The sequence below is a fragment of the Dama dama genome, chromosome 10, assembly GCF_033118175.1.
Source record: "Dama dama isolate Ldn47 chromosome 10, ASM3311817v1, whole genome shotgun sequence".
Classification (NCBI taxonomy): Eukaryota; Metazoa; Chordata; class Mammalia; order Artiodactyla; family Cervidae; genus Dama; species Dama dama.
The window spans coordinates 18851641-18878792 of NC_083690.1; the positions used below are offsets into that span (position 1 = coordinate 18851641).

The 27152-nt window shown below is 46.6% G+C and overlaps 1 protein-coding gene across 1 annotated transcript in view; it reads right to left on the bottom strand.

Annotated features, from left to right (window-relative positions):
- GPR139 (G protein-coupled receptor 139) overlaps positions 1 to 23328 on the bottom strand; it is a 41506-nt gene extending 18178 nt beyond the window's left edge. Inside the window, exon 1 of the mRNA XM_061153972.1 lies at positions 23205 to 23328. Within this exon, the coding sequence (XP_061009955.1) occupies positions 23205 to 23328 (124 nt within the window). The remainder of the gene's footprint in view (positions 1 to 23204) is intronic.
- Positions 23329 to 27152: the final 3824 nt, after the last annotated feature.

Sequence of the window (27152 nt, forward strand, 5' to 3'; positions counted from 1 at the left end):
AGTGTGTTTGGCACAGAGTGAGTGCTCAGTAAGGGGTCATTTTGTGGCTCGCCAGCTCAACCTAAGAGACTCAGGGGTGAAGAGGACTTTGTGTGTTCACCAGGACTCCTTACTCAGTCCAGCTTCCTTGCCCCTTCCTACCTCTGGGTTGGCCAAAAAGTTCCTGTAGTTTTTTGTGTAAAAATAAAAGACACATTTTCCATTTTCACCAAGAACTTTACTGAACAATATATTTACCATTTTGTTCCACTACCTTCTGCCATTTTTCAGGCAACTTCATAATTCCATCTTCCCAATACTTTTATTTTTTTGAGCAAAGAACTGTTCTAAGTGCCTTTTACAGTCTTCTAGGGAATTGAAATTTTTTCCATTAAGAGAATTTTGTAAAGGCCAAAATAAATGAAAAGCTGAAGATGTAATGTCTGGTGAATACAGCAGATGAATCAGAACTTCCCAGCCAAGCTGTAACAGTTTTTGCCTGGTCATCAAAGAAACATGTGGTCTTGTGTTCTCCTGTTGGAAGATTATGTATTTTCTGTTGATTAATTCTGAATGGTGTTCATCAAGTGCTGCCTACAGTTGGCCTAATTGGGAGCAGTACTGTTGGAAGTAATTGTTTGGTTTTCAAGAAGGAGCTCATAATAGAGGACTCACTTCCAACCCCACCATATACACAACATCACCTTCTTTGAATAAAGACCAGTCTTTGGTGTGGTTGGTGGTGGTTCATTTCACTTGCCCCGTGTTCCATTCCACATTTTGCACAGTACAGTATCCACTTCTCATTGCCCATTACAATTTGTTTTAAAAATAGAACATTTTTGTTATGTTTAAGTAGAGAATTACATGTGGAAATACAGTCAAGGAGGTGTTTTTTTTTTTTTTTTTCATTTAACTTATGTGGAACCAAAACATCAAAGTGATTAATATAACCAAACTGGTGCAAATGGTTTTCAATACTTGAATTTCATATTTTGAGTATATAAGCTATCTCCTGTGTAGTATAATGTTGATCATTCTCAATTAATATCTCAATTTGATCACTATCAACTTCAACTTTTCTATCAAGGTCTTCAGCAAGAAAATTCATATACCATTTTTGACACATTCAATCAGTCATAACCCCTTCTCCATACACTGCACAATTTTTTTTTGTATTTCAGTTGTGTTTTTACCTTTCTTGAAATAATAAAGCATACTATGCCAAAAATGTTGCTTTTTTCCCTTCCATCTTCAATATTAAAATGGCTACATAAAAATTCACCAATTTTGATACTTTTTTAAAAAAAAATACATACTGATATGACAGCCGTCATGATACTATCTAAGAAAATTGTTCTGAATGAAGTTGAAGACAACTAAGGAAATGGCAACCCACTCCAGTATTCTTGTCTGGAGAATCCCATGGATGGTGGAGCCTGCTGGGCTACAGTCCACGGGGTTGCAAAGAGTCGGACACGACTGAGCAACTTACTCTATTCTTCTATTCTAAGTTCTATTAGAGCTATCTTACAGAAGAAAGTGGGCTTTCCTGGTGGCTCAGTGGAAAGAATCCGTCTGGAATGCAGGAGCCACAGGAGATGTGGGTTTGATCCCTGGGTGGGGAAGATCCCCTGGAGAAGGAAACGGCAACCCACTCCAGTATTCTTGCCTGGAGAATCCCACGAACAGAGGAGCTTGGTGGGCTACAGTCCATGGGGTCGCAAAGAGTCGGACACGACTGAAGTGACTTTACATGCGGGCACACATGGGAAAAAACCGAACGAACCTTTTGGCCAACCCTTAGAGATATTGACTTCCTGCTGGATACAGGCACCTTGCTACAGCCATGGACGTCCTAGTAAATCAGAGGAAATGGCTTCTTCCTTCCTGGAGCTCCTAGCCTGGCAGAAGCCAGATCGATCCCCAGAGACAAGCTCTACAACAGCAGGAGGAAGCGTGCTTTGGCTGTGCTTAGGAAGGGGTGATGAGTTTGACCTAGAGAATCACAGATGGGGGCCCCGAGGGGCCGATTTCAGGCTGCAGGTATGTCTTTGATGTTTTTGAATCAGTTGCCATGTTTACAAATTGGAGTATTTCATGTCCAATCAAGGATTTGAGCTCTTTTTGAAAACTGGAAGGGGAGGCCACACTGGGCCCACAATTCCGCTTGGGGCTAGCCTCCAGCTCAGCAAGTCCCCATGGGCCTCGCTCATGTCTGCCATCTGCCTGCCCCAGCCCAGAGCTGGAGTGGGAGCTGGAGGGAGCCCAGGTGGGAGAAGAGGTGGAGAAGTAACAGCACTTGATTCTAATGATTTAAACTGGGTTTGAGTTGAATTTGTCCTGAGGCAATGGAGATGCACTGAAGGGCTTTAAGCACTAAAGGGTTTTACTAAGGAAGATGCCTGTTATTTCTGTACCTAACCACAGACATCCCTGAAGGTAGATGAGGAGGTGGTGGAGAAGAGAGTTTCCTTTATATACCTTGTTGAAACTTTCAAACACAGGTTGGCACTGTAGCTTCCTCCTATATACAAGTTCTTTTTTCTTCCCATGTCCCCCTCCCTCCTGAACCTCTCTTCCATATCCCTCCCCACCCCACCCCTCTAGACTGTCACAGAGCCCCCGTTTGAGTTCCCTGAGTCATATAGCAAATTTCCACTGCCTATCTATTTTACATATGGTGTTGTAAGTTTCCATGTTACTCTCTTCATATATGCAATAACTCTCCTCCTATATACAATTTGACAGCAGCAGCAGAAATGCTTAGAGGTACCATCTTCCTGCATAATGTGTCCCCTTCTCCTCTTAGGCTGGCAGGGGAAACTTCCACAGGATCTGGATGTTCAAGAACATCGGAAATTCTCTGATGCACACCCACCGCGCACTGCACACTCTTCAAGGCCCCTGTCCTGGTGGATGTTCTGTTCCACGATGGGACCTGCATCCCCCCAGCAGATGCGGGGTGGAAGTGGCAGCACCTGCGCCAGGGGACGTGGACGGGCAGGGAACAGGCCATGCCCGGAAGACAATGTCTAATTACCCGGGGGCCTCAGGAAGCAATTTTCTCTGCTTGGAGAAATTGGTTTTTGTGCCTCCAGCCCATGCACACAGCTGAATGACATGTAGGTCAAGGAGCTATAATTATATGGAAATGGATTTATGTTTGGGAACTTCTAAAGACCCACCTCTGCACACTGGGAGGCGGCAGAGAGAGATTAGCTACCATTCTGCCCAAGCTGGGTTCAGCAGGTGAAGGACAGTTTGCTTCTTTGTGATTTTGAGGAGGCCTGTATCTTTTTTGGTTTGGGGACACCTGCCTGAACATCACAGGAGAAAAGAAACCAGCAGTGCCCTTACTAGTGCTGTGATGATGAGCTTGGGCACGGGATCCAGATCTGACTCCTACTTGCTGTGTGACCCTGGGCAAGTTACTTAACTTCTCTGTGCCTCCACGTGCGCATCTTGAAATGGAGACAATTGTGAGGACTAAATAAGTTAATGCATCGAAAGTGCTTAGAAAAGTTAGGATTGCATAGTAGACATCATTGGAATTATGACCTCAGCTCCCTTGTCCATTCCATTTCACTCACCACTCCTTCCTTCCCTGTTCCCCGGTTTAGAGGAAACTTGGCACCTGCAGCACCCCAAACAAGCCCACTGTCTCCAGCTTTGAGCCTTTGCCTGTGGAGTTCTCCCTTCCTGTAATACTCCTCATCCATTTCAATAGGATGACCCTTGTCCTTGACCCTTCGGAGCCAGCTGGTCTAGTCCACTCCTCCCCCCATTGATTCCTCTATGGTCTCCCTATGACAAAATAATCTGCCTCTGCCTCTCTTTCTTTTCTTAGCAGAAATACCATTTCCAAGAGAGGATAGGGAAAATGTCAGTAAAAAAAGCAAGTGTTTTTTTCCCTTTTAGAAATAAGAGAAAATGTAAGTAATAATAGCAGCAGTAGTAGTAATAGTGATGGATGATGATGACAATGAGTGATTCTATACATTTTTCTGTCATGAAGGAAGTGGTCTTTTTAAAAAATAATATTACTTCATTTCTCCAGGTTTCCACACTGTTTCCATTTTTTTTTTTCCTTTTTTCTGGTTGGCCACATCACATGGCTTGTGGGATCTTAGTTCTCTGACCAGGGATTGAACCCAGGTCCTTGGTGGTGAAAGTGCAGAGTCTTAACCACTGGACTGCCAGGGAATGCCTGGAAGTGGTCTTAATAATAAAAAGGATAACTTCTACTTAGCAACCTTATGATAAATGTTTTACACTCAATTTTCATTGCTGGTTCCCTCACTTTATAGGTGGGTGTTATCAGATCTATCCTATAGAGGAGGGTATTTGGACTGGATTTAGAGACTTGCTCAAGTTTACACAGCTAGTAAGTCACAAAGCCAGGATTTGAACTCAGGTCTGTCCAACTGCAAAGTGTTAACTGCTATACTCTTTAAGAAGTCAGAGGGCCTTGAGACCATTGCTTCTACTGACACCAAATTAGCTGCAGGACAGACTCTGTGCTCACTAGTATGCTGGTCTGCCACTGACGTGGGCACCATCCTGGGGTGCTCCCAACACCAATGTACTGGACCTTCCTTGCTGCCCCAGGGTAAAAGGTCTTTCCCTACCTGCCCAGGGTTTCCCAGAATGTAGAGAACCCTCCTTGGTTGGACAGAGAAGGGATGGGCTTCTTTCTTGGCAGAGGGAACCACAAGTACAAAATCAAGCAAGTGTGAAACCATGCTGTGTTTGCAGAACTGTAAAATGACAGGCTTGGCTAGCATATGGACCATGGGGAAATGAGGTTTGAGAATTCAAGACTGCAGAGTGATAACCTCAGTGAAATTGCTTTGCAAACTCCCAAGGTTGTTGTGGGGATTGAAGGAGACAATGCATGGGAAGCAGCTTTGCAAACTGGAAAAGCACTAGGCAAATGTTAATTATCACAAGATATTTCAGAGGAGCCTCATTGGTATCAGGAATGAGATAGCAGAAAATTAAAATGCCTGTTAATTTCTTTTGAATCCACACTTTCAAAAGCATTCATAAATGAAAAATTCCCATTTCCTTGTTCTCATCTTTTTTTTTTTTTTTTTTTTTCAGGTGAATAGATTGTAATAGATTTTGGAAGCTAATAAAAATATCAGTTGATTTCCTAGTGATTATCAATTGTACTACCAGGTTTTGAGACTTGAAATAATTTTTGTTGCTCACCCATAAGACCACGTCCAGCTACTACTTTATCTAAATACTTCCTAGAAGCACCCTGTCTTTTCTCTTTCCTCAGGCAGCCTGACACTGGGAGCTCTGGGGTAGGGGACAAGTGTGTGTCTGCCTCGTTTTGTGTCTCTAGCACAGTTTCTGGCAGATAGTAGACACTTGACAAATATTCGTTTAGTGCAGCATCCACGTCTAGATGGCATCATATTATACCTGAGTTACTGCAGGACTTCTCAGTTCCACCCTGGCTCCTGCCCCTCTGTTCCTGAAGCCATTTGTCTACATTTGCTCAAAACCTTAATCCATTTTCCTCTGTCCAATGAAATTGGTAAAACTAACTTAACTAATGTTACATACTAATACTACTACTAATAGAATCTAAATCTACAGTTTAAACAAAATGCTAAGGTAGGAAATTAAACAAAGAGGTGAAACTATTCAAGAAAGCATAACTGTGCTTATTCTTATTTGCAGATGATATAATAGTATGCTTAGAGAACTCAACAAAGTAGTCAGAACATTATTGGAACCAGCAGCTGAGACCTCAAGAGGACCAAAGTCAAATGTAATAACAATAGTTGATTAGAAAATGGAACAGAAAGAAGATTCTATCCACAGCATTCTAAGCTCCCAAAGGTGGGGAGAATGGTCTCCTTTCCAACTCTTGTTTGTACTTTGTCTTCTGGGTCCCCAAGCAGCCCTGCTTGTGTCTGAAATCTCCTTAAATCTCTCACAAAACTGATGGAAAGTACCATGGAAATCTCCATTCTTGCTGCAACTGACAGATGGGCAAACAGGCTCTGGCTCGTGGTGTCTGGGTCAGAGGTCTGTCTTTGCAGTAGCAGTAACTGCGTGACCCTGAGCCACTTAATCACTTACCTCGGGCCTCAGTTTCCTTATCTGTACAATGAAGGGTAATAACAGTGCCTACTTTACTAGGATTAAATTAATTAATTCATGGAAAGTGCTGGAAACAGTGTCCAACAGGTAGCAGGCACTCAAAGTTTGTTATGATTCTACCATCAAGGTTTCAGTGGTCCTGCTTTCCAAGCTGCAGCTGTGGATTCTGCCACAGGGGGATGGTGGAGGAAGAAGTGTGCTGAGGGTTTGGGATTTTCACGTCTCCCTGAGCTTTTCTTTAGTACAGCAAGTTATCACATTATTGGGTAATCGATTGAACCATACAGAATGGACTTTTTAAAAAGTAAGAAGTTGCCAAATATTGACAATTTCACATGATACAACCTAATCATTTTCAATTTACTTGTTTTGTGTACTGGACAGTGTAGTGTACATCTTGAAAGCATGGGAAAAGTTCATTCTCCTTTCTTATCCCCAGTCCTTGGCAGTGGTTCTGATGCTGAAGGAGACGCTCAGTGTGTTTGTGATGAAGAAACAGACTTGTGATCAGAACACACATAGCGTGTCAGGTCCCAGAGGGAAAGAGGGGATTTCCAGATAGTAGTGGTAAATTTCTGCCCTGACAGCCCCACCCCATCCCCAGCATGGCCATCGCCCATCCCAGGACTGCAGTTGATACCTTCCTCTGTGTCCCGTGGTATACCACACCCCACAGATGTATACCACAGAGATGTACCTGCTTTTTCATCTCTTCAACTAGACTGTGCTCTCCCCAAGGACAGGAGCCCAGATCTATTTGTGGCACCAGTAGGGAGGACTCTGTTTTCAAATGAATGAATACTGGACAGTCCTAGCAAGATTCAGAGGAGTGGCTCCACCTTGGGTAGCGGTCATTCCTGTCTTTCATAGCTTTGTGCATTTAGTGGAACACGGAGCCCTGGGTTTGAGGTCCAGGATGTAGTTTTATTTTTTCAAATCTGCCTATTGGGAGTAACTTGGGAAAGCTGTTTGACTCCTCCTAACTCCAGTTTCATAATGGATGAGCAAGCCCTTTGTAAATTTTAATTCACTTTGTATATTGGCCAACACTATATTAACATTAATGGCTATTACTGATGACTTTTTTTAAGGATTAGGAACAAAGCCTGGCACATAATAGGTGGTCAATAAACATTCACCACATGAACTGGGTTTGGAATTCTGAGCACTTGACTGAAGTGAGTTTGCTTCTGGCTGATAAAGGACACCTTGGAAGTCTCTGGAAGGTGGCAGAGTTTTTCAGGGAGTCGTTTCATCACAGTATGCTACTTAAAAAAAAGCAGCTCAATTTCCATTTTGTAGGTTAGGTGTGGGGTGGAGAGGGAATTCACCTTCCCGTCCTTGCTTAAAAATAATTTCAAGTAATTAAAGCATCTGCTTGGGGAAAGGGCAATAGGGACACCAGGAAGTGTCCTCAATCAGAAAGGAAGACTTAGTCCCTCAAAATGCCTGCAAAGACCAGGCTGGGAGGGTGAAGCAAGGCAGAGGTCTGTAGACACAGCATTTTTCCTCTTATTCTCTGAATACCAATGTCCACGGCAGGCCCAGTGGCAGCTCAGGCACAAGCAGGGGTGCACAGGATTGTCACAGCTCAGATCTGCTGCTCAGTGGCTGAATTCTCTTGGGTGGCTCACTGTATTTCTCAGAGCCTCAGTTTCCCCACCTGCCACAGAGGTTCCAACCTCACAGCCATTGCTGTGAGGATTAAATGAGGCATTGTGGAGCAAAGTGTTTGATCTGGTGTTTGTCTCAGAGTAAGTGCTCAGTAATGGCAGTGGTGGTGATGACGATGCTATGGTCAAGATGTATTTTCAGTCTCTTCAAGATTATTAAGGAAGTTACACTTATGGAATTGAGAAGGCAGTCATCTGTTTATTCATCCATCCATCTGTCTATCCATCCACCCATCCAATACTTACCAAACCCATTGGCATGTGCCAGTACCAGAGGGCACTGGAATCAAAGAGAGGATTCAGACTCTGTGCCTACTGTCAAGGGCACATTGCCTAACTCAGTATCTTTTTGCTGCTTCCAGGCAGAGGTAAGTTTGGGTTCCTACATGAATTTCAATGCCTCGCCCTCACTTCTGTTAAAGAATGTGTCACATTGTATTATGATTATTAATTTGCTTTTTTACCTAACTAGAGTGTGAGTGCTTTAAGGGACCATTTCACTTTTTCTTTCCCTCCATCGTTATCCCCTATAATCTTCGGCACAAATTAGGGCCTCATGAAATGGAGCGGGATACTTTATGCAGCCTAAGAGCCCAAGTGGGGATCAGATAGGAAATCCTTGTCAGCCTTATTTATTAAGCACCCGCTACACCCTTGATGTACATGATGTCATGTATTCTCAGCAAGGTGGGTACTCTTACCCTTATGTAGTAGATCTGGAAATAGAGGCTCAGAGAAGTTAACTGCATACACCTAGAAAGTCCAGTGGGTCTCAAATCCAGGTCTTAGCAACTTCTTTTCTTGCAATAAAGCATTTAGAATGGTTGGAAAGTGGCTATGAGGTAAAAAGTGTGAGGGCGTAAATGGATATGGGGTGTGTGTGTAGCATGTACATAGCTACATTTGAGGAAAGGCATTAACACAGAAAATTCAAAATCCTAGAGGGGCCAGACAGAGGACATAAGTGAGGGACGCAGGCCAGGTAAAAGAAAAAAATCTTTGCATTGGGCGTGAGTAAGGAGAGGTGGGGCTGAGGTGAACTGACAGCACCAGCTCCCTGCAAAGGTGGTCGCGGCTTCCTGGTTCTGGCCGCTTGACGACAGTCAGTGAGAGCTCAGTTTGGGCAGACTTTAAAATTTCTCAAGAGTCCTGAGAAATGTGAATTGTTATGAGCTTCTCTCTTAAAGTTACTAGGGAAGGTGCTGCTTTTTAAGAAAACCTTGAATAGGCTTCTCTAATATTCTGAAAGGTCAGAGTTTCCAGTCGGCCGCCGGAAGCTGTGACCCCCGGTCTAGGCCTCTTCCGGAAGTGAAACGAGGGCTTTGAGAAGGGTGTTAATCAGCAAGCATCTGACCAGCATTTAGTGCTGGCAGTGATTAAGAAAAAAAAAAAGTCATTTCATTTATCAGAGGCCGCCTCTTCTGGTCAGAAGCTCTCCCCTGAGAAGATCCAAGAGCCCTTTCTTCCCTCTTCCACACACCTCTCCGTCCATGGTCAAGATGTCTTCAGCGTCTCCACCACGGTCTTGGGGACACTATTCCCTTCCTCCTACTGGACCCTAGTCCTCAGAGCTGAGTGCAGCCACGGTGACGACGTCCTGCTGCAGCGCCGGCCACAACTCGCTCCCGTTCCTTTGTCAAGCGACAGAGCTGAAGGTGACTTACTGCTCTCGCCCAGGCACTCGCCTCCTCTCTGATCAGAACTCTCCGCAACTGACAGCTGGGTCATCAGTGGGACTTGCCCGGGGCCACGACCCCGATCAGGGCTCTTCCAGCGCAGGGTACCCCACCGCCCCGGAGCAGGCACATGTCTGAGGACATCCTCAGTTGGCTCACTTCTCTTGGCTGCCTGTTTTACTTGGAGACGGAGGACATGGTGGATGGGGCAGGAGTGGGAAGTGGGGTGGGCTGTACACGTGACCTTCGACCCACACTCCCACCGCGTGCCCTGCCCTGTGCCAGCCCCCGGAGGCCCTTCACACCCCTTTCCACGGCAGCCACCTCCTCAGCCTCTCCCCTCCCACCACCTTCCCTCGATTCTTCTCACGGCAGCCAGACAGGTCTTTGAAAAACTCAAATTAGGTCGTGTCACCTGCTTAATGTGTCTTGCAACACTTAAGAATAAAACCCAAGCTCCTCATTGGCCCCAAAGGCCCACACCTTCCAGCCTGCGACTCCCTGGTCCCCACCTCTCGGCGTCACATCCCAGCCCCCAGCCCTGCCTTCCTGCTCCAGCAGCGCACCCCCTCCCCCGCTTTCACACTCTGACCGCCCCTTCCTTCCCCGCCGCCATGCCCCTCCTTCTTGTCATTCCAGCCTCTGCCCAGACATCACATCGGTTCTCCAGGGAACCCTGTCATGCCCCCCTCCCTCCCCCACGTCTTCTTACTCTCTCAGACTGTATCAGCATCTAACGTGACTTTGCGGCTACACCGTTTTCTCCCTCACTGCTGTCTGCCTCCTGGAGGGCCTGCTGCCTCCCTCAGTGTCCACAGGGGCGCCTGGCACCTGATAGGGTGTCCACAGACACATGCGCAGTGGGAGACTGAGGCTTGAAGATGGAGAGAGACCTCATGGCTGGCAAAATGGCACTTAATTCCTAAACCATTGTTACTTCCGTGATCCCTCCGCCCATGAGTAGTGCAGTTCTGGAAGGATCCTGGGTGTGGAGGGCGGACATGTGTGGGAACCGTGCTCTGTGAAGGTCAAGAGCTCGTGGGGCCTGTGATTCCCTTAAGGCACATCCATCCTCTCCTCGGAGAAGGCAATGGCAGCCCACTCCAGTACTCTTGCCTGGGAAATCCCGTGAATGGAGGAGCCTGGTAGGCTGCAGTCCATGGGGTTGCGAAGAGTCAGACAGGACTGAGCGACTTCACTTTCACTTTTCACTTTCATGCATTGGAGAAGGAAATGGCAACCCACTACAGTGTTCTTGCCTGGGGAATCCTGGTGACAGAGGAGCCTGGTGGGCTGCCGTCTATGGGGTTGCACAGAGTCGGACACGACTGAAGCGACTTAGCAGCAGCAGCAGCACCCCCTCCTCACAGCACTGGCCCCTGCAATCACCGCTCTGTTCTATCACCTTCCAGAGACGCCGCTGCTTTTCTTCCAAGAGGCAGATGATGGCCCTTGTCAGCAGGTTCTGTGGAGCTGAACCATGGGGTGAGGCCAGGAATGCTAACAGCAAGGGTTGCAGTCAGAAGAGACTCCCGGGCCATTCTCTTCCTTTGACTATGGAGTATGTGTCTGTGTGGGGGTGTCTGTGTGGGGGTGTGTGTATGTGTGCATGTCTGTATGTTTGTGTCTGTGTGTCTGTTTGTGAGTGTCTGTGTGTGTGTGTACAGGCCCTCAGTTGAAGAGATATGGCTGATAGCTTGCTCTGCATGTAGCTGAAAATGATAAGAAATGTCTGTGGCAGAAAAGCAACTCCCTGGGCTCTAGCAAGAGCAAACAATGGGGAAGGATAGAAGTTGCTGGTGGACACATTAGTGCTCACACTGCAGAGTGTGTTGTCCCAGCTCAGGATCGGTGTGCATGGTTTTAATGAAACTCTGGCTTTCTGTTCCCTTCTGCTTGCATCTCATACTGTGCTCTCCCCCTGCCCCAGCTACCTTACTCCCAGACTTGGGTGTGTTTTCTGTTCAGCTGTGCGGGCACCGGGTCCCCTCCTAAAGGGTGGCTTCACAGCCCGCTCCCGTTGCCCTCATCCTTCCATCCTTTCTTTCCTCAGCATCAGGTTTCGGCTGTTCCCCTTGAGGCTCCCTATATGTGCAGGTCTCCATGTGCCCTTCTCTGCTTCATGATCTTTTCACAGGTGACTGTTTACATTTATTAGGGTTTCTGATCATGCTGGTTTCCCCCATCTCTCTCTCTCTCTCTCTCTCTCTCTCTCTCTCTGTCTGTGTGTGTGGTTGTGTGTACATGTGCACAAAGGCAAGGCAGGGATCTCTTTTGGTTTACTGCATGCCAGTACAGTGCCTGGCACTTGGCACTGCCAGTTACATGGACAGGTGGATGGATGGAGGGATGGGTGGATTAGTGAATCAATGAGTGCAGATGCTCTCTGAATGGAACTGTGCTCTCTGGTTTCTCATCCCATTCTTCTTTGTCATGGGGCAATTTGAATACATATCTATGGGATAAAAGCCTACCTTCCCCTAAATGTAGTTCAGCTGGTCATGCCTTTCCTCAAGAGGAGTCCCAGTTATTCTGCTTTCACTTGGTAGGAAGGCCAAGTTCCTAAGTCATCCATACAGAGAGGTTCCTTCCCTTTGAATTCCACTGGGACCCAGGGTAGCCACCTCCTCCCCACATGGTGCTCCTACTTTCCTTACGTTTCCTTTGGTGGAGGTGGACATGGCAGGGTTATTCTCCTTGCTGTGGCCAGAGCTTAATTTGGAATCTGGAAAGTTTGGGGTCAAGTCACCCCTAATTAGCTATGAAACTTTGGGGGAACTTGCCCTTTCTGGGTTTCAGTTTCTTCATCAAGAGCATTCTATTAGATCAGTGTTCCCCAGATTTTAGTAACTGACACATTAATGTTGGGACTTTTGCCATATTCTGTGTCCTGTGTACTATTATTTATTTAACATCTTGTTTTAAAGTGATATGCCTTTTTTCTTGAATTTATACTTTATACAATACTACTCTCCAATATAAATGTAATGTGAACCACATATACACTCTCATTTCTAGAAGCCACATTAGAAAAAAATAAGAAACAGGTGACATTAATTTTAACAATATATTTTATTTAACCTTGTTCATCCAAAATGTAATCAATAGAAATTATCCAGATATTTAACTCTTTTTTCATACTAAATGTCCAAAGTCTGCTATATTTTTTTATACTTCCTGCACATGGAATGCTATGGATGCTAAATTTTCACTGAAAAACCTTGATCTCTGTTTAGATGTCATGAAATGTACAGTTGAAAGAACAGACTCACATACTCATGTTGTTCCAAACAAACAGTTATTTTCTAATAACTGAGTCGAGTATCAGATTTTAATTGTAAATTAATTGAAATGAAATGAAATAAAAAAACTCAGTTCTGCAAGTTGTACTAGCTAAATGTCAAGTGCTCAATAGCCACATGTGGCTGGCGGTGACTATACTCGAGAGCATGGACATGTGACAATCGTACATGTCACAAACAAACCCACCTCCCTGTTGTAAACAGAAGGTAGCCTTAAAAATAAATACAATGACAATACAAGAGTGACATTAAATTCTCACTAGATACCGCTTCCTGCCGAGGTGCTGAGCTCTAGATCTGCTCTGTGTCTGCTAGAAAGGGAGATTTTTAGCACATGTGAAAAGGTGTTAAAGACACACTGGCACCTAGCTGACACTCTCCACTCTCCCTTTGATGGAATTAGAAGGATTAAGAAAACTGAAAAGGGATTTTGATGCTGCAGCCTTGTACCACCTAAAATAATCCTACATAAAACAACAACAAGACCTCCCCCCTCCCCCCCACCGCATCTAGATGATCACTCTTCGCTCTAAAAGTAGCCTTTTGCTCCTTTACTTTTACCACTTTGTTTCCTCTTCAGAGACCACTAGCATGCGATCTTGTAAAAAGTGAACTAAGCAAGACTTGGAAAAACTAAGTTCTGGTTCAGACTCGGCCATTTCCAGCTCTGTGATTTTGGGTGAGGTCTCAGCTTCCTCATTTTGGGAAATGGGAGTGTTTAGATTCACCAAAACCCAGCAACCGTGGAGTGGCAGGCTCTGGGCCCTGGCTAATCTCCAATTATCTCATTTTGTCCATACCATCAACCCTATGAGAAAGGAACTGTTCCCCTCTCTCTGCAGAGAGGAATGTGGAGGTTCAGAGGGCTTTGAACAACCTGTTAGAGCCCCACCAAGAGAAGCCACAAAGTTAGAACCTGAATCCATGTCTGGGGACCACTGAATGATCATTGTCAGATTCGCAGGGCAATTCCCTTCCCCCTAAATGGTAGGCTTTCAAGACACTGTCAGCATAAAGTTTGTGGATTTCTTGGAACATTTCCTTCCAGTTTATGCCAAGTCCCTGGTTTTCTGAGTTGGTCTGCTTTTCTGTGGGTATGATTTACCCACACTTTCTTTTGGTCTCCTTCTCTATTATTTTTTGCTCCTCCCTTCAGCTTGTTTTTATTCTCGACTCACTGCGACCTGCTTGACATTTCTTGGGCCTTCTTGAAGTTCTGCCCACTTTGGAGTTTGTGAATTGGCAGCCTGGTGGGCTGCATCAAACTTGCAGACATGTTTGATTTGGCTCAGGTGGGGCTGGCTCACATAGTGATTTTAAAATTTTTGAATTTCAGTGCCAACATTGAAACACTGGGCATTTCATGTAAATATCTGGATTTCTAGAGTTTTTAGAACAATTTATAACACTGGGCAATTGGCTGGAAAGCTGAGTGGTGGTAGCACTTTCTAATCCCCCAGATCCTCCTGCTCCCTATGGTCTATCACCCCCATCTCTCAGTCCAGACTGAATGTCAGTTGTCAGCTGTCATTGCCCACGTGCTTCCATTTTCTTATAATAAAGCTGGACAGCAGTTCCAAATACTTCTCTGTCATTTTCTACTTGTGTGACCTTGGGTAAGTTACTCATTGTTCTCATCTGAAAATGGGCATAATAATTGTCCATGCCTCAAAGGGTTGTCATGAGAATTAAATAAGCCAGACTGGCTCCAAATCAGGAAAGGAGTATGTCAAGGCTGTATATTGTCACCCTGCTTATTTAACTTCTATGCAGAGTACATCACGAGAGATGCTGGACTGGATGAAGCACAAGCTGGAATCAAGATTGGCAAGAGAAATATCAATAACCTCAGATGACACCACCCTTATGGGAGAAAGTGAAGAAGAACAAAGAGCCTCTTGATGAAAGTGAAAAAGGAGAGTGAAAAAGTTGGCTTAAAACTCAACATTCAGAAAACTTAAGATCATGGCATGTGGTCCCATCACTTCATGGCAAATAAATGGGGAAACAATGAAAACAGTGACAGACTTTATTTCTGGGGGGCTCCAAAATCACTGCGGATGGTGACTGCACCCATGAAATTAAAAGACGCTTGCTCCTTGGAAAAAAATTAAGACCAATCTAGACAGTATATTAAAAAGCAGAGACATTACTTTGACAACAAAGGTCCATCTAGTCAAAGCTTTAGTTTTTCCAGTAGTCATGTATGAATGTGAGAGCTGGACTATAAAGAAAGCTGAGCACCAAAGACTTGATGCTTTTGAACTGTGTGTTGGAGAAGATACTTGAGAGTCCCTTGGACAGCAAGGAGATCCAACTAGTCCATCCTAAAGGAAGTCAGTCCTGAATATTCATTGGAAGGACTGATGCTGAAGCTGAAACTCCAATACTTGGCCACCTGATGTGAAGAACTGACTCATTTGAAAAGACTCTGATGCTGGGAAAGATTTAAGGTGGGAAGAGAAGGGGATGACAGAGGATGAGATGGTTGGATGGCATCACTGACTCAATGGGCATGAGTTTGAGTAAGCTCTGGGAGCTGGTGATGGATAGGGAGGCCGGGCGTGCTGCAGTCCATGGAGTTGCAAAGAGTCGGATACGACTGAGCAACTGAACTGAACTGAATGTATGTAAAGTGCTTTGGAGAATCTCCAGCACATAGTAAGTGCTACATAAGTGTTAGCAATCATTAAGAGGAAAGGGCAATGTTTTTGGTACATGTGTCTCTATCATTGAGGAAAAATGAAATAGACTGAAAGAGTCACGTGTTTTCAGCAAAACAGCAGGGAAGCACAATTCTTTGGATAAGCGAAACAGTTCTTAAAATGGGCCCATTTTGTTTATTTACACTGTCGGGCTGCCCCATGCAGGTATCTGAATTCAAGACTGCCCCACCCCTAGCACTGCAGAGCCGCATCTCCTATAAACATCATCCACGTATTTCAGATCCACATAGAGGCTCAGTGGCAGGATCTGTGTTCACCTCCCTTCCCTCTTCTGTTCACCATCCTAGCTGCAGCACGCAGTGTGAACTTGCTGGTGGCGCTTGTCATTCTCCTCACTAGTTTTAGCTGAAGACCATTTCATGACCTGGACTGATATTATTTCTGGAGGCTTCACTGAGCCACAGGCAACTCTCTTAGGGGTACAAATTCCCTAGGCTTATGATGGCACTGATTGCTTAATCCATTGGATCATTCTCTCCTAGTTTGCCAGGACATGGAGCTTCATGTTTGGTGGGTACACTTGGAGTGGAATTGTGCATTTATGGAAAAGACCTATATACAAAGCAGTCTGTGGCTTAGGGGATTTACAGTGCTTGAACACACTGACATGTTTGGCAATAAAAACAATGGGAGCTACTATTTATTGAGCTTCTACAATGTGTGAGGGACCATGCAAAGCCTTTTCATGTTTTACTTCAAATTGCTACAAAACATGCAGGGAATAGAAGGTTAATAACATTTATTGAACTCTTAGTCAGAGGCAAGGATTACAAAGCTACTGCTCTGGACTCCAGCCCAAGGCCAGCCCAAACAGCCTCCGGCATAGCTACCTCATTGGCCTGTACTAAAATCCCATCAATGGGCCGTGTCTCCAACTGGCAACACAAGCTGAGTTCAGCTCTCCTGGGCCTTTAACAAACTCATTAAGAATGACTTGTCCAAGGTCACACAGTGGGTTATTACCAGAACCAAGCCTGGAATTCAGGACTCCTCATGCAATGCTCTTTCTCCCACCGTCATAACAAGGATTCCAAGGCCAAACGAGAATTAAGAGGGACCAGACAGGTTACAGAGAATTAGGTGCACCACATAGGGACTCTCTCGAACTGGGGTGCATGTGTTCTTTTGAAGGGGTAATCATTAAATAGATTGGACAAATATACAATGGAAACCTACATCGCTTCATTAAAGAAGGAAAAAGCATTATATATACTGTTTTGGGTTATTGATATATGAAGTGAGAAAACAGCAAGATATAGGATGGTGTGTATTATGTGCTCAAGAGAATAAAAAAAAAAGGAGACTTGAAATCCCCTATTCATATTTGCTTGTATATATACACTAAAAAACCCTGAAATAAATTGGAAACTAGACACTTTTTTTTTAATTAAAAAAGCAGACACATCACTTTGCTGACAAAGGTCCGTATAGTCAAAGCTATGGTTTTTCCAGCAGTCATGTACCGATATAAGAGTTGGACCATAAAGTAGGCTGAGCACTGCAGAATTGATGCTTTTGAATCATGGTGCTAGAGAAGACTCTTGAGAGTTCCTTGACAGCAAGATCAAACCAGTCACTCCAAAAGGAAATCAATCCTGAATATTCATTGGAAGGACTGAGGCTGAAGCTGAAGCTCCAATACTTTGGCCACCTGATGTGAAGAGCCAACTCATTGAAAAAGACCCTGAGGCTGGAAAAGATTGAGGGCAAGAGGAGAAGGGAGTGACAGAGGATGAGACGGTTGGATGGCATCGCGCACTCAGTGGACATGAGTTTGAGAAAGCTCCAGGAGATAGTGAAACACAGGGAGGCCTGGTGTGCTGCAGTTCATGGGGTCGCAAAGAGTAGGACGTAGTGACTGAACGACAACAAAGAGATTACTTTGTGTGGTGATGATGTGGCGATGATGATGGGATGGTTTTGGGTGTTGATCAGCAGGGGAAAGGAAATGGGAGGGAGACTCTGCAATGTGTGCCTTTTCTATACTATTAGGTTTTCAAGTACTATGAATGTTATTACCTGTTAATGTGCGTGTATACACACACACACACACACACACACACACACACACAGTTACATAGGAAAGGCAAAGCAGCCTATTCCTCAGCTCTAGCTGACTGCTACTTTCTGGGAACGTGAGTCTAATGTTTTCAGTTTTGTTTTTTTAAGGGAAACTGGAAATATATTTTTTTAATCCACCCTTCCCACTGCCTTTTTTTTTTTTTTTTTTTTTACAACGTGAGAGTCGAAATTAAGTGGGCTTTTTTTTTTTTTTTTTTTTTCCAGTTTTATTTATTTTTTATTTTTGGCTGTACTAGGTCTCCGCTGCTGTGAGAGAGCTTTCTCCAGTTGCGGTGAGCCGGGGCTCCTCTCTAGTTGCAGTTCATGGGCTTCTCACTGCGGTGGCTTCTCGTTGCAGAGCACAGGCCCTAGGCGTGTGGGCTTCAGCAGCTGCAGCGCGGGCTCAGTAGCTGCGGCTCCTGCACTCTCGAGCACAGGTTCCATAGTTGTGGTGCGCAGGCTGAGTTGCTCTGCCGGATGTGGGATCTTCCTGGACCAGGGATTGAACCCGTGTCTCCTGCATTGGCCTGTGGATTCTTTACCACTGAGCCACCAAGGAAGCCCCGAATTCCGATTTATAATTTAAAATTGTCCATTGCTAATATGTAGAAATATAGTTGGGTTTTTGCATATTAACAACGTGCAAACATTTTGAACTCATTAATTTTTGTCCTTAGGAGCTTCTATTGTGGAGTCTTTGTAATTTTCTATGAAGGCAATTATATCATCTGTGAATAGAAACAATTTAATTTCTTCCTCCATGTACACCTTTTCCTCCATTTTTCTTGCCTTATTGCACTGGCTAGAACATCCAGTATTATGCTGAATAGGAGTGATGAGAACATCCTTTCCTTGTTCTAGATCTTAAGGGGAAGGCATTCCATCTTTCTTCATTAAATGTGATGCTAGGTGTAGGTAATAGATGCTCTTTATCAGATTAAAGAAGTTTTCTCTCTGTTCCTAGTTCGATAAGTTTTTTATCAAATGGATGGATACTGAATTTTGTCAAATATTTCCTGCATCTATTAAAATGATAATATAGAATTTCTTTTTTAGTTTGTCAGTATGGTGAATCACATTGTTAACATGGTGAATGGTTTTCAATTATTGAACCATATTATAACTATTATATTCCTGGGATAAGTCCAATTTAGTCTTGTGTATTATGTTGGCTAATATGTTCATTTGGGTTTCTATAAGGTGTTATGGAAAAACCTGGACAAACTTTTTGGCCAACTCAATATTATATTATATATATTATATTATATATATAATAATATATATTATATTATTATATATTTCTGGATTAGAGATGCTAATTTTTTGTTAAGGATTTTTATGTCTATGTTCATGAGGACTATTGCTTGCTAGTTTTTTTATAATGTTTTTGTCTGGTTTTGGTATTAGGGTAAAGTTGATGTCATAAAACAAGTCAGGAATTTTCCCTTGATTTCCCTAATTTTTAAATGATGAAAAAATGACTTATAGAGTGCTTGCTGTGTGCCAGGCATTGTATAAAGTGCTTAACTTATTTAATCCTTACAGGAACCCTATGACTCCATTATTGTCATCATCCTCACATTACAAATGGGGAAACTGAGGCACAGAGGAGTTAAAGTCACTTGCCTAAAGTAACACAGCTTCTAAGTACCAAAGCCAAGACTCAAACTCCAGAAGTCCAGCTTCAGACTGGGTACTCTTTAATCTGTTTACTACACTTTCTCCAAAGATGTTTACAGGCAAAAGAGAGGGCTCATCTAGAGGGCTCAGACCAGTTTAGCAGCCACTATTCTTCTACCTATGGTTTAATAACAGTAACTAGCACATGTCAAAGCACTTGCTACCTGATAAGCTACAGCCTCATCTCCTCTGTTTCATCCTGCACCAACCCTCAGAGGCAGACAGACAACTGGGCAAACGCTTCCTTCTGCTGGGTGGCACGTGGTTTCAGGCTTCATCTCCCTCACTTTGTCTCCCTTAACATTCATTGTGCCTTTTAGAAGGAAAAGTTTTAATAATATCTCTTTCAAATCTCAGTATAATTTTGCGCTGCTCCTTCCTTATCAGGCAGGCTTACCAGTCCTCTCTCCTGCTCTCTTTCCTCAAGCATTCAGGCTCATCTTTTCCTCCTGCACTGCCTTCTGCTTTGCACTGTCTTGTCCCAGCTGGCCCAATCAGGGTCCCCAACTCGATTTTGTTGGCTTATTGTATGTGTTTTGAAAAGTTGGAAACATCTTGCTTATTTTAAAAGGAGGAGGAAAGAGACGGAGTTTTAGGAACAGCTGGGACACCAATTTTCTCCACTGAGCACACAGCAAGAAGGACTGAAGTTAGTTAAGTAACGTCTCAACAGTAATGAAGGTACTGGATGCAATGGAAAGGACAGGTGTTTGCATGCTGGTCGGACTGCTCAACTATAGACAAGATGCTCCACTTCTCAGAATCTCAGTTTGCTCCTCTGTAAAACGTGTTCAGGATATGTACACATCATGGGGGGACTCAGTGCCACAATATAAGCATTTAATACAGGAAAAAAATCCAGTGTGGAGAAGGCATTGAGTAACAGTGCTTTCCACAGTCTGGGCACTGTGGTAAGCCATTTTAACATAGGTTATCTTACTTAACCTAAACTGCCTGGGTGCTCCACCCATTTTATGGGTGAGGAAAACTGTGGTGCAGAGAGTAAGAATTCTCAAGTGACAGAGCTTTGCCTATACACCATGTTAGAAACCCCTGTATTTCCCACCAGACCAGTTAAATTAGACTGTCTGGGGCAATTCCTAGAGGCAGGGGGTTGAACCAAATGGCCTTTCCCAAGCTCTTCCTCTCAATCTAGAGGCTGAAGGGGCTAAGAAACAGCCTTGCTTTCCCCTAGTTACTGGCTCCCCTGTTGCCAACACTCAGCCACTCCCTAGCCCTCTACCACCACAGTGAGAATTTGAAATTGGGGTGAGTCCACTGCCAGGAAAAGTGATTCAATTAAAATCTCAGTTTTCAACAATATTACCAAGCTCTTCGGTCTGTTACTTCACACCCAGCATAGCTGAGCCTCGGAAGCAGGGTAGTGAGGGTTTGCTAATTGTTGGGGGCTGGGGGCAGGGTGGGGAATACTGAACTGAGCTCTGCCTGAGAAGCCGGCACTGAGCCCAGTGCTCTTCTCAGCATGCTTCCAAGTCCTTCCCCTGGCTCAGGCAGGGCTAAGCAGCCCCCGTCCTCCCTACAACTGAATCAGCTTCATGATAACCACAACTGCAGCAGCACACACAGCAATCAATGTGTGGTGTGTTGGGCGCTGAGCTGAGCGCTTGACTTGCACCCTCATCTCCATCAACATCTTTACTTCTCATTACAATTTCAAGGGTAGCTACTCTCATTATGCCCATTTCACAGAAGGGGAAACTGAGGCACAGAGACATTAAAAAGTTCATAGATTAACAGCCAACTGTGCTTCATTCTACACTCTGCCCTCTTAGTCACTAGGACGTATTTTTTGTCCTTATGGTTTTAAGAGAATGACTTAAGGATGTCACCCTTGAACTACCTTGCAAGCCATTAACCAAGCTGTTACCAGCCCATGATCTTCCTGCAAGCCTGGCCTCTCCAGTGGTTCTTCTCCAGGATGTTTGGTCCCTCTGCATCCATCCCTGAGCTCCCTGATCTCAGAGACTGTGTCTTAGGGGTCTCTGAGTCACCTCTTCATACCTCCTCAGCTCTTGGCACAACAGTAGGTGGTCATAACTCTGAAAGTATGAACACATCAATGTCCTCCAAGTTCTAATCAAAATTCCTCACTCTTAAATCTCCAAGCCCTGGGCTCAGCCTTGAAGAGTCTGTGGCTGGCATAAGACAGGTGCCAATGCCAATGGGCCAGGAAGGTCCTAGCAGGCATGGGGCTAATCTGTAAATGTGTGCAGATTGACTCCCACCCTGAGGGGTGTGAAGATATGAGCTGTCCCTCCTTCTCCCCATCCTCATTTCCCTGCTCTGGACCCTTAGAGCCTTTCCTTGTCTCTATGGTTCTGCACCTCAAGGGGTTTTCAGAAGAAGAGCCTGAGAGAGTGGTAACTTCAGTCTAAAGAGGAGATGGAAGGGTGACTGGTGGGAGTCAGATATACTCTGATATGAGGGCTAAAAGGAAAGGGGGCTCTGCTGTTTCTGTGGTTCAGCAAATAAGCAACCCTCTCAAAAATACTCCCCAAAGGAGAGTTCTGAAGAGGTTCAGGAGGGCCGTGGGGTGGGGGCGGGGAGGTGGGAGCTGGGCCCCAGTCGATCCCAGCTTGGGGTAATTATAGGACTCGTGCCTGCCACCCCAGCAGGCCAATAAGGCTAGCTCTCTGCCAGGGCGGCCAGAACAATTAGTTAGTAATAAAAGCCTCATCACTCATCGGCAGAGAGGCTCAGTCTTAGCAAACTTAACGCTTTCTCCTACCTGCCAGATTTGGAAGAGGAGGGATTTATTTAAATAAGGCAGAGGCCGTGGCTACCAAGTTGAATGTTTTGGAAAGGAAATCTCAGCCAGGCTCTCAGAAATCCAGCTCCCAAGTTCCCAGGATCCTGAAGGCAGCAGGGTAGATGATGCTATGATTCTAGCCTTTAGGTAGGACTGGATTTTTTTTTTTTTTTTCTATTTCTTTCTGTCCCTCTCTCCCATCTGCCCGCAAGTGATCTTCAGGAATATACCTGCCACAGAGATTCAGGGGACTGTCGCAGGGACTATCTCCAGCTGGAGCCCCCCCCAAACCCTTCCTTGCCTCAGGGGCCCTGGCAAACACCAACTCCCCACTTCCTCGCGTCGGCAACGCCCCCAGCCGCCCCACCCCCCACCCCCCCACCAAGCTCTCTTCAGGAATTCAGTATAGGTCTCAGCTACACTTCGGACAGCAGGCTAAGATATGGGACCAGACAGACATCTGCAGCGGCAGTGAGCTGCCCAGGGTGGGTGAACTGGGAGGCAAAGCCAAGGGGTGAGGCAGGTCCTCAAGGAGACCGTGACCCCCTGCGGTGGCGGCCTCGGTAGCCCGCATGTCCCTCCGCACCCTTGCCCTGTCCAGGGCATGGTCCTGGAGCCACCCTGACTCTTCCTAGCCGGCCTCGCCTTCCTCAGGGTGGCAGCGGGGGGCTCATCCCTTGCTCCATCCCAGCAACCCCCGGAACAAGAGAGTGCCCAGGATCAGGGTTTCCAGCGTCCTCTGGGGTCAGGCGGCGCGGGGGCAGAGATGCCCCTAGTCTGGGTGGACGTGGGGGGCGACGGGAGAGAGGAGGCCCCCATGACACCATCTGTCCCGAGTCACACACACACACAGCCCTCCCCGGAGCCCCTCGCGGACGCCCGGCCGAGCCCTTCAGTCGCGCACACAAATACACACCGAGGCGCTCGAACCCCGCTCGCTCGCACCGACCCTACACACACCCTGGCCCTTTGCCCGCCGCGCACACTCTTGAGACGCACACACACACATGCACCGTCCCCGCCAGGCCACCGCAACTTCCTCTCAGCCCCCAGAGTCTGGAAATGTCCGCAGTTGCCCGGAAAGGCGTAAACTTTTTGCAGAGGGGGCGCCAGGGATCTCACTCAGAAGGTGGCCAGGCCCGGCGGCCCCGGGCAGGACTCGCCCCGCACTCTCCGGGCTCCCGGCTTCCCTCCCTCTCCCCCACGCCCCTCACCTGGTAAACCGAGGCACAGCAAGAGGCTGTAGTAGACCACGGGCACGAAGCCCAAGCCGCAGGCCGAGCCGGGGGACCAGGACTGCGAGCTGTTGGCTGCGAGGTGGGCGTGCGTGTGCTCCATGAGCGCGCCCCTCGCTCCCCGCAGCTCGGCGCCCGGCCTGCCAGCCCCGCTCCGGACGCCGGCTCGGTGGTGGCGACCGCCTAGGCAGCAGCCGGAGCAGCAGCGCCTCTCTCCCCACAGGACTTGCTTCTACCCTTGGCCGCGGTCCCCTCCGCTCCCTCCGCACCTGCCCGCCTGGAATCCCGGCTCAGCCCTCCCGCAGGGCGCAGGGCGCAGGGCGCAGGGCGCTGGGCGCTGGGACTCGGGAGGGGCTCCCGGAGCCCATTAGTGCGCCTCCCACCTCGGGCTCGCTCGGCTCCCGCCTCGGAGCCGGGGGGCTGGGACGCCGGTCCCCGCAGCCAATCAGCAACTGCCTGGACCCGATGGAAGGAAGGGGTGGAGGGGTGGGGTGAGATGCTCTGGAGGAAGGGGTTCCCAGCTGTCCCTCTCTGCCCCAGATTCTGGACGAGACGTGAACTTAGACCTGAGAACCCCAACGGAAGACTGGGTGGAAACAGGCTACCTTCATCTCCAACCCTCCGTCCCCCGCCCTGAGTGGGAGGGGCGTGGTGTGGGTGGGCCCTGCTTCTCCAGCAAAGGTTCTGTACTCGGCGGCGTGTCCTCGGTTAGCCTTTCTCGACCTTCCCCGCATCCAGCTCTCTTCTCCCACTTTACCTCCTGCTCCCCTCCCCCTTCCGCCAGTGCTTCAAGTCCATCTCCTACAGAAGACTCGCCGCTCAGGGCAGGGGGTGAGAAGAGGAGGCTGTAAGAGCAAGGATGCTCTCAGTTCAGTTCAGTTCAGTCGCCCAGTCGTGTCCGACTCTTTGCGACCCCATGAACTGCAGCACGCCAGACTTCCCTGTCCATTACCAACTCCCGGAGTTTGCTTCAACTCATGTCCATTGACTCGGTGATGCCATCCAACCATATCCTCTGTCATCCACTTCTCCTCCTGCCTTCAATCTTTCCCAGCATCAGGGTCTTTTCCAGTGAGTCAGTTCTTCCCATCAGGTGGCCAAAGCATTGGAGCTTCAGCTCCAGCATCAGTCCTTCCAATGAATATTCAGGACTGATTTCCTTTAGGATGGATTGGTTTGATCTCCTTGCAGTCCAAAGGATTCTCAAGAGTCTTCTCCAACACCGCAGTTCAAAAGCATCAATTGTTTGGTGCTCAACTTTCTTTATAGTCCAACTCTCACATCCATACATGAGGATGCTCTAGGGTTCTCTGTTTTCCTGATCCAGAGGGCCCGAGTTTAAAAGGAAGCGTGTGTGCAGTTGAGTGTGTGTGCTGACTCTGGGGGAGCCCGGAGGTGGGCTGTACCTTAGCTGAGTGCCTTTGAATGGGATGCGGGCAGGGTAGCAGAAGCCCTCTACACAGGAGCCCTCCTGCCAGTGATAGGATGGCAGCCACACAGGCAGAATCATCTACACTCACAAACGTAGTACCCCATCATGGGGGCGCATTCATACACTCAGGCCAGCATGTGGAAGCCCTTTCATCCCACATCTAGACACGTGAAAAAGGAGGGGCACCCTCATCAACATGCACGCTCACAGGGCACACACACAGATGCACGTGGGAACTATCTGGGGGGTGGACTAATGTTTGAAGGTTGAGTGAAGGACAAAAGAAATGAAGCTGATGGGGATATAAGTGATCTTGGAGAGTTGGGGTGAACGGGCACTCCCTTCTCACAGTAGGCAGAGGGAGAATTCTCCATGTGGCTCTTCCGTGGGCCACAACAGAGTTGATGAAGGAGATATCAACTGCCTGTCCCTGGCTCAAGACAGTGTGTATGAGAGAGTTAGAGATTCTGTAGAAATCCCGAGGAGATGGGGAGGGAGGTGGGAGGGGGGGTTCAGGATGGGGAACACATGTACACCCATGGCTGATTCATGTCAATGTATGACAAAAACCACTACAATATTGTAAAGTAATTAGCCTCCAATTAAAATTAAAAAAAAAAAAGAAAGAAATCCCAAGGAGAGGTGGGGATGAGCAGCTGCCATGGCGGGAGCATATGATGAGCTGAGAGAAGTCTTAGTCTCCCCTCTGTGCCCTACCCTCCTTCAACATTCATTGCAAGGGGGAAGGGAATTGGGTGGGCGACCTGGGCCCCTGGCCCCTCTATCTTGCCCCTCCCCTGCCCAACAAGGGACCTATGTCCAGTTCCCATCATTAGAATTGTTAGATCATTACATGTCATTGTTAGATTATTACAGAGTCATGTGGGCCCGGTGAGGCCAGATATGATAACTCAAGCCAACTTGGATAGTGAAACTTTTCTGTGAACTCTCCCATTTAAATATGATTACCCCAAATAAAAACAAAACAACCCCCCCCCCCCAGGTTGTTAATAAATAAAACAGTGCCATCATAGAGGTTTGGCAAATAATTGTTCAAGAATCTACAGATTAGATTTGTCTGCAGGCGACCAGACTGAGATGAGAAGCTGGGGGTGGGGAAGGGCAGGTGTGTGTGGTTTGACAAAGCTTCCAGGCTACTTAGAGATTTCCTTACCTTGTGACCTGTAGATAATGCCTCAGGGCTTTTGCACTGGCTCTTTCCTTAGCTTGTAGTGCTCTTTTTCCAGAAAACAGCGTTAACCTGCTTCTTTACCTTCTTTAGGTCTGCTTATTTGTGTCCTTTTCACTGAAGCCTTCCCTAACAATCATATTTAAAACTGAGATCTTCACCCAACTCCTGGCCAAAATGCTTACTTCCTCTGCCCCTCCCCTGCTTGATGTTCTCTATAAGCTTGGCACCATGGACATACTGGATACAATTTGTTTTTTAGTTTGCTTCTTATCTGTGCTTCTACACAGTGCTTGCATTTTGCAAGTTCTTAACAAACACTGAAAGAATGGAGGGTGGGGATATCACTGACCTGGGACTTGCAGGGTACAGGGAAATGGGTTTGTCTTTGTGGAATAGAGGGTCAGAAAATTGGATGTCGGTAGGGTTGGGGGAGGGCACAAGCTCAGCTTTAGCATGTGATTATCATATATGATTGCTACTTTAAAAATAACTTATGTGGTTTGATTCTGGGGCTCTAGTTCAGTTCAGTTCAGTCGCTCAGTCGTGTCCAACTCTTTGCAACCCCATGAACCGCAGCACGCCAGGCCTCCCTGTCCATCACCAACTCCCGGAGTCCACCCAAACCCATGTCCATCGAGTCGGTGATGCCATCCAGCCATCTCATCCTCTGTCATCCCCTTCTCCTACTACCCTCAATCTTTTCCAGCATCAGGGTCTTTTCAAATGAGTCAGCTCTTCGCATCAGGTGGCCCAAGTATTGGAGTTTCAGCTTCAGCATCAGTCCTTCTAATGAACACCCAGGACTGATCTCCTTTAGGATGGACTGGCTTGCTCTCCTTGCAGTCCAAGGAACTCTCAAGAATCTTCTCCAACACCACAGTTCAAAAGCATGAGTTCTTTGGTCCTCAGCTTTCTTTATAGTTCAACTCTCACATCCATACATGACCACTGGGAAAACTGTAGCCTTGACTAGAAGGACTAGGACTCTAGTTTGAGACTCTTTATAAAACTAGGAACTTGACTGCGCAGAGGAACTGGGGTACGTGGGGAATTTTAATGGGCCTTGTTTCTGAGCCTGCATCTCTCACCTATACAATGGGGATGAAGGAACCCAGGTATGCCTCACTCTAAGGACGCGGAGGAGGGAGAGAGGGTGTGGAACAGCAGAGACAGTGCAGGCCACAATTTAGGGGAACAGAGAATTGAACTGGGTTCTCTGCACCTCTATCAAGAGCCTTGGCAGCTTGTCAAGGTCCAAATGTCCTGGGAAATGGATGGGTTGGATGAGCAAACTTTTAAGTCC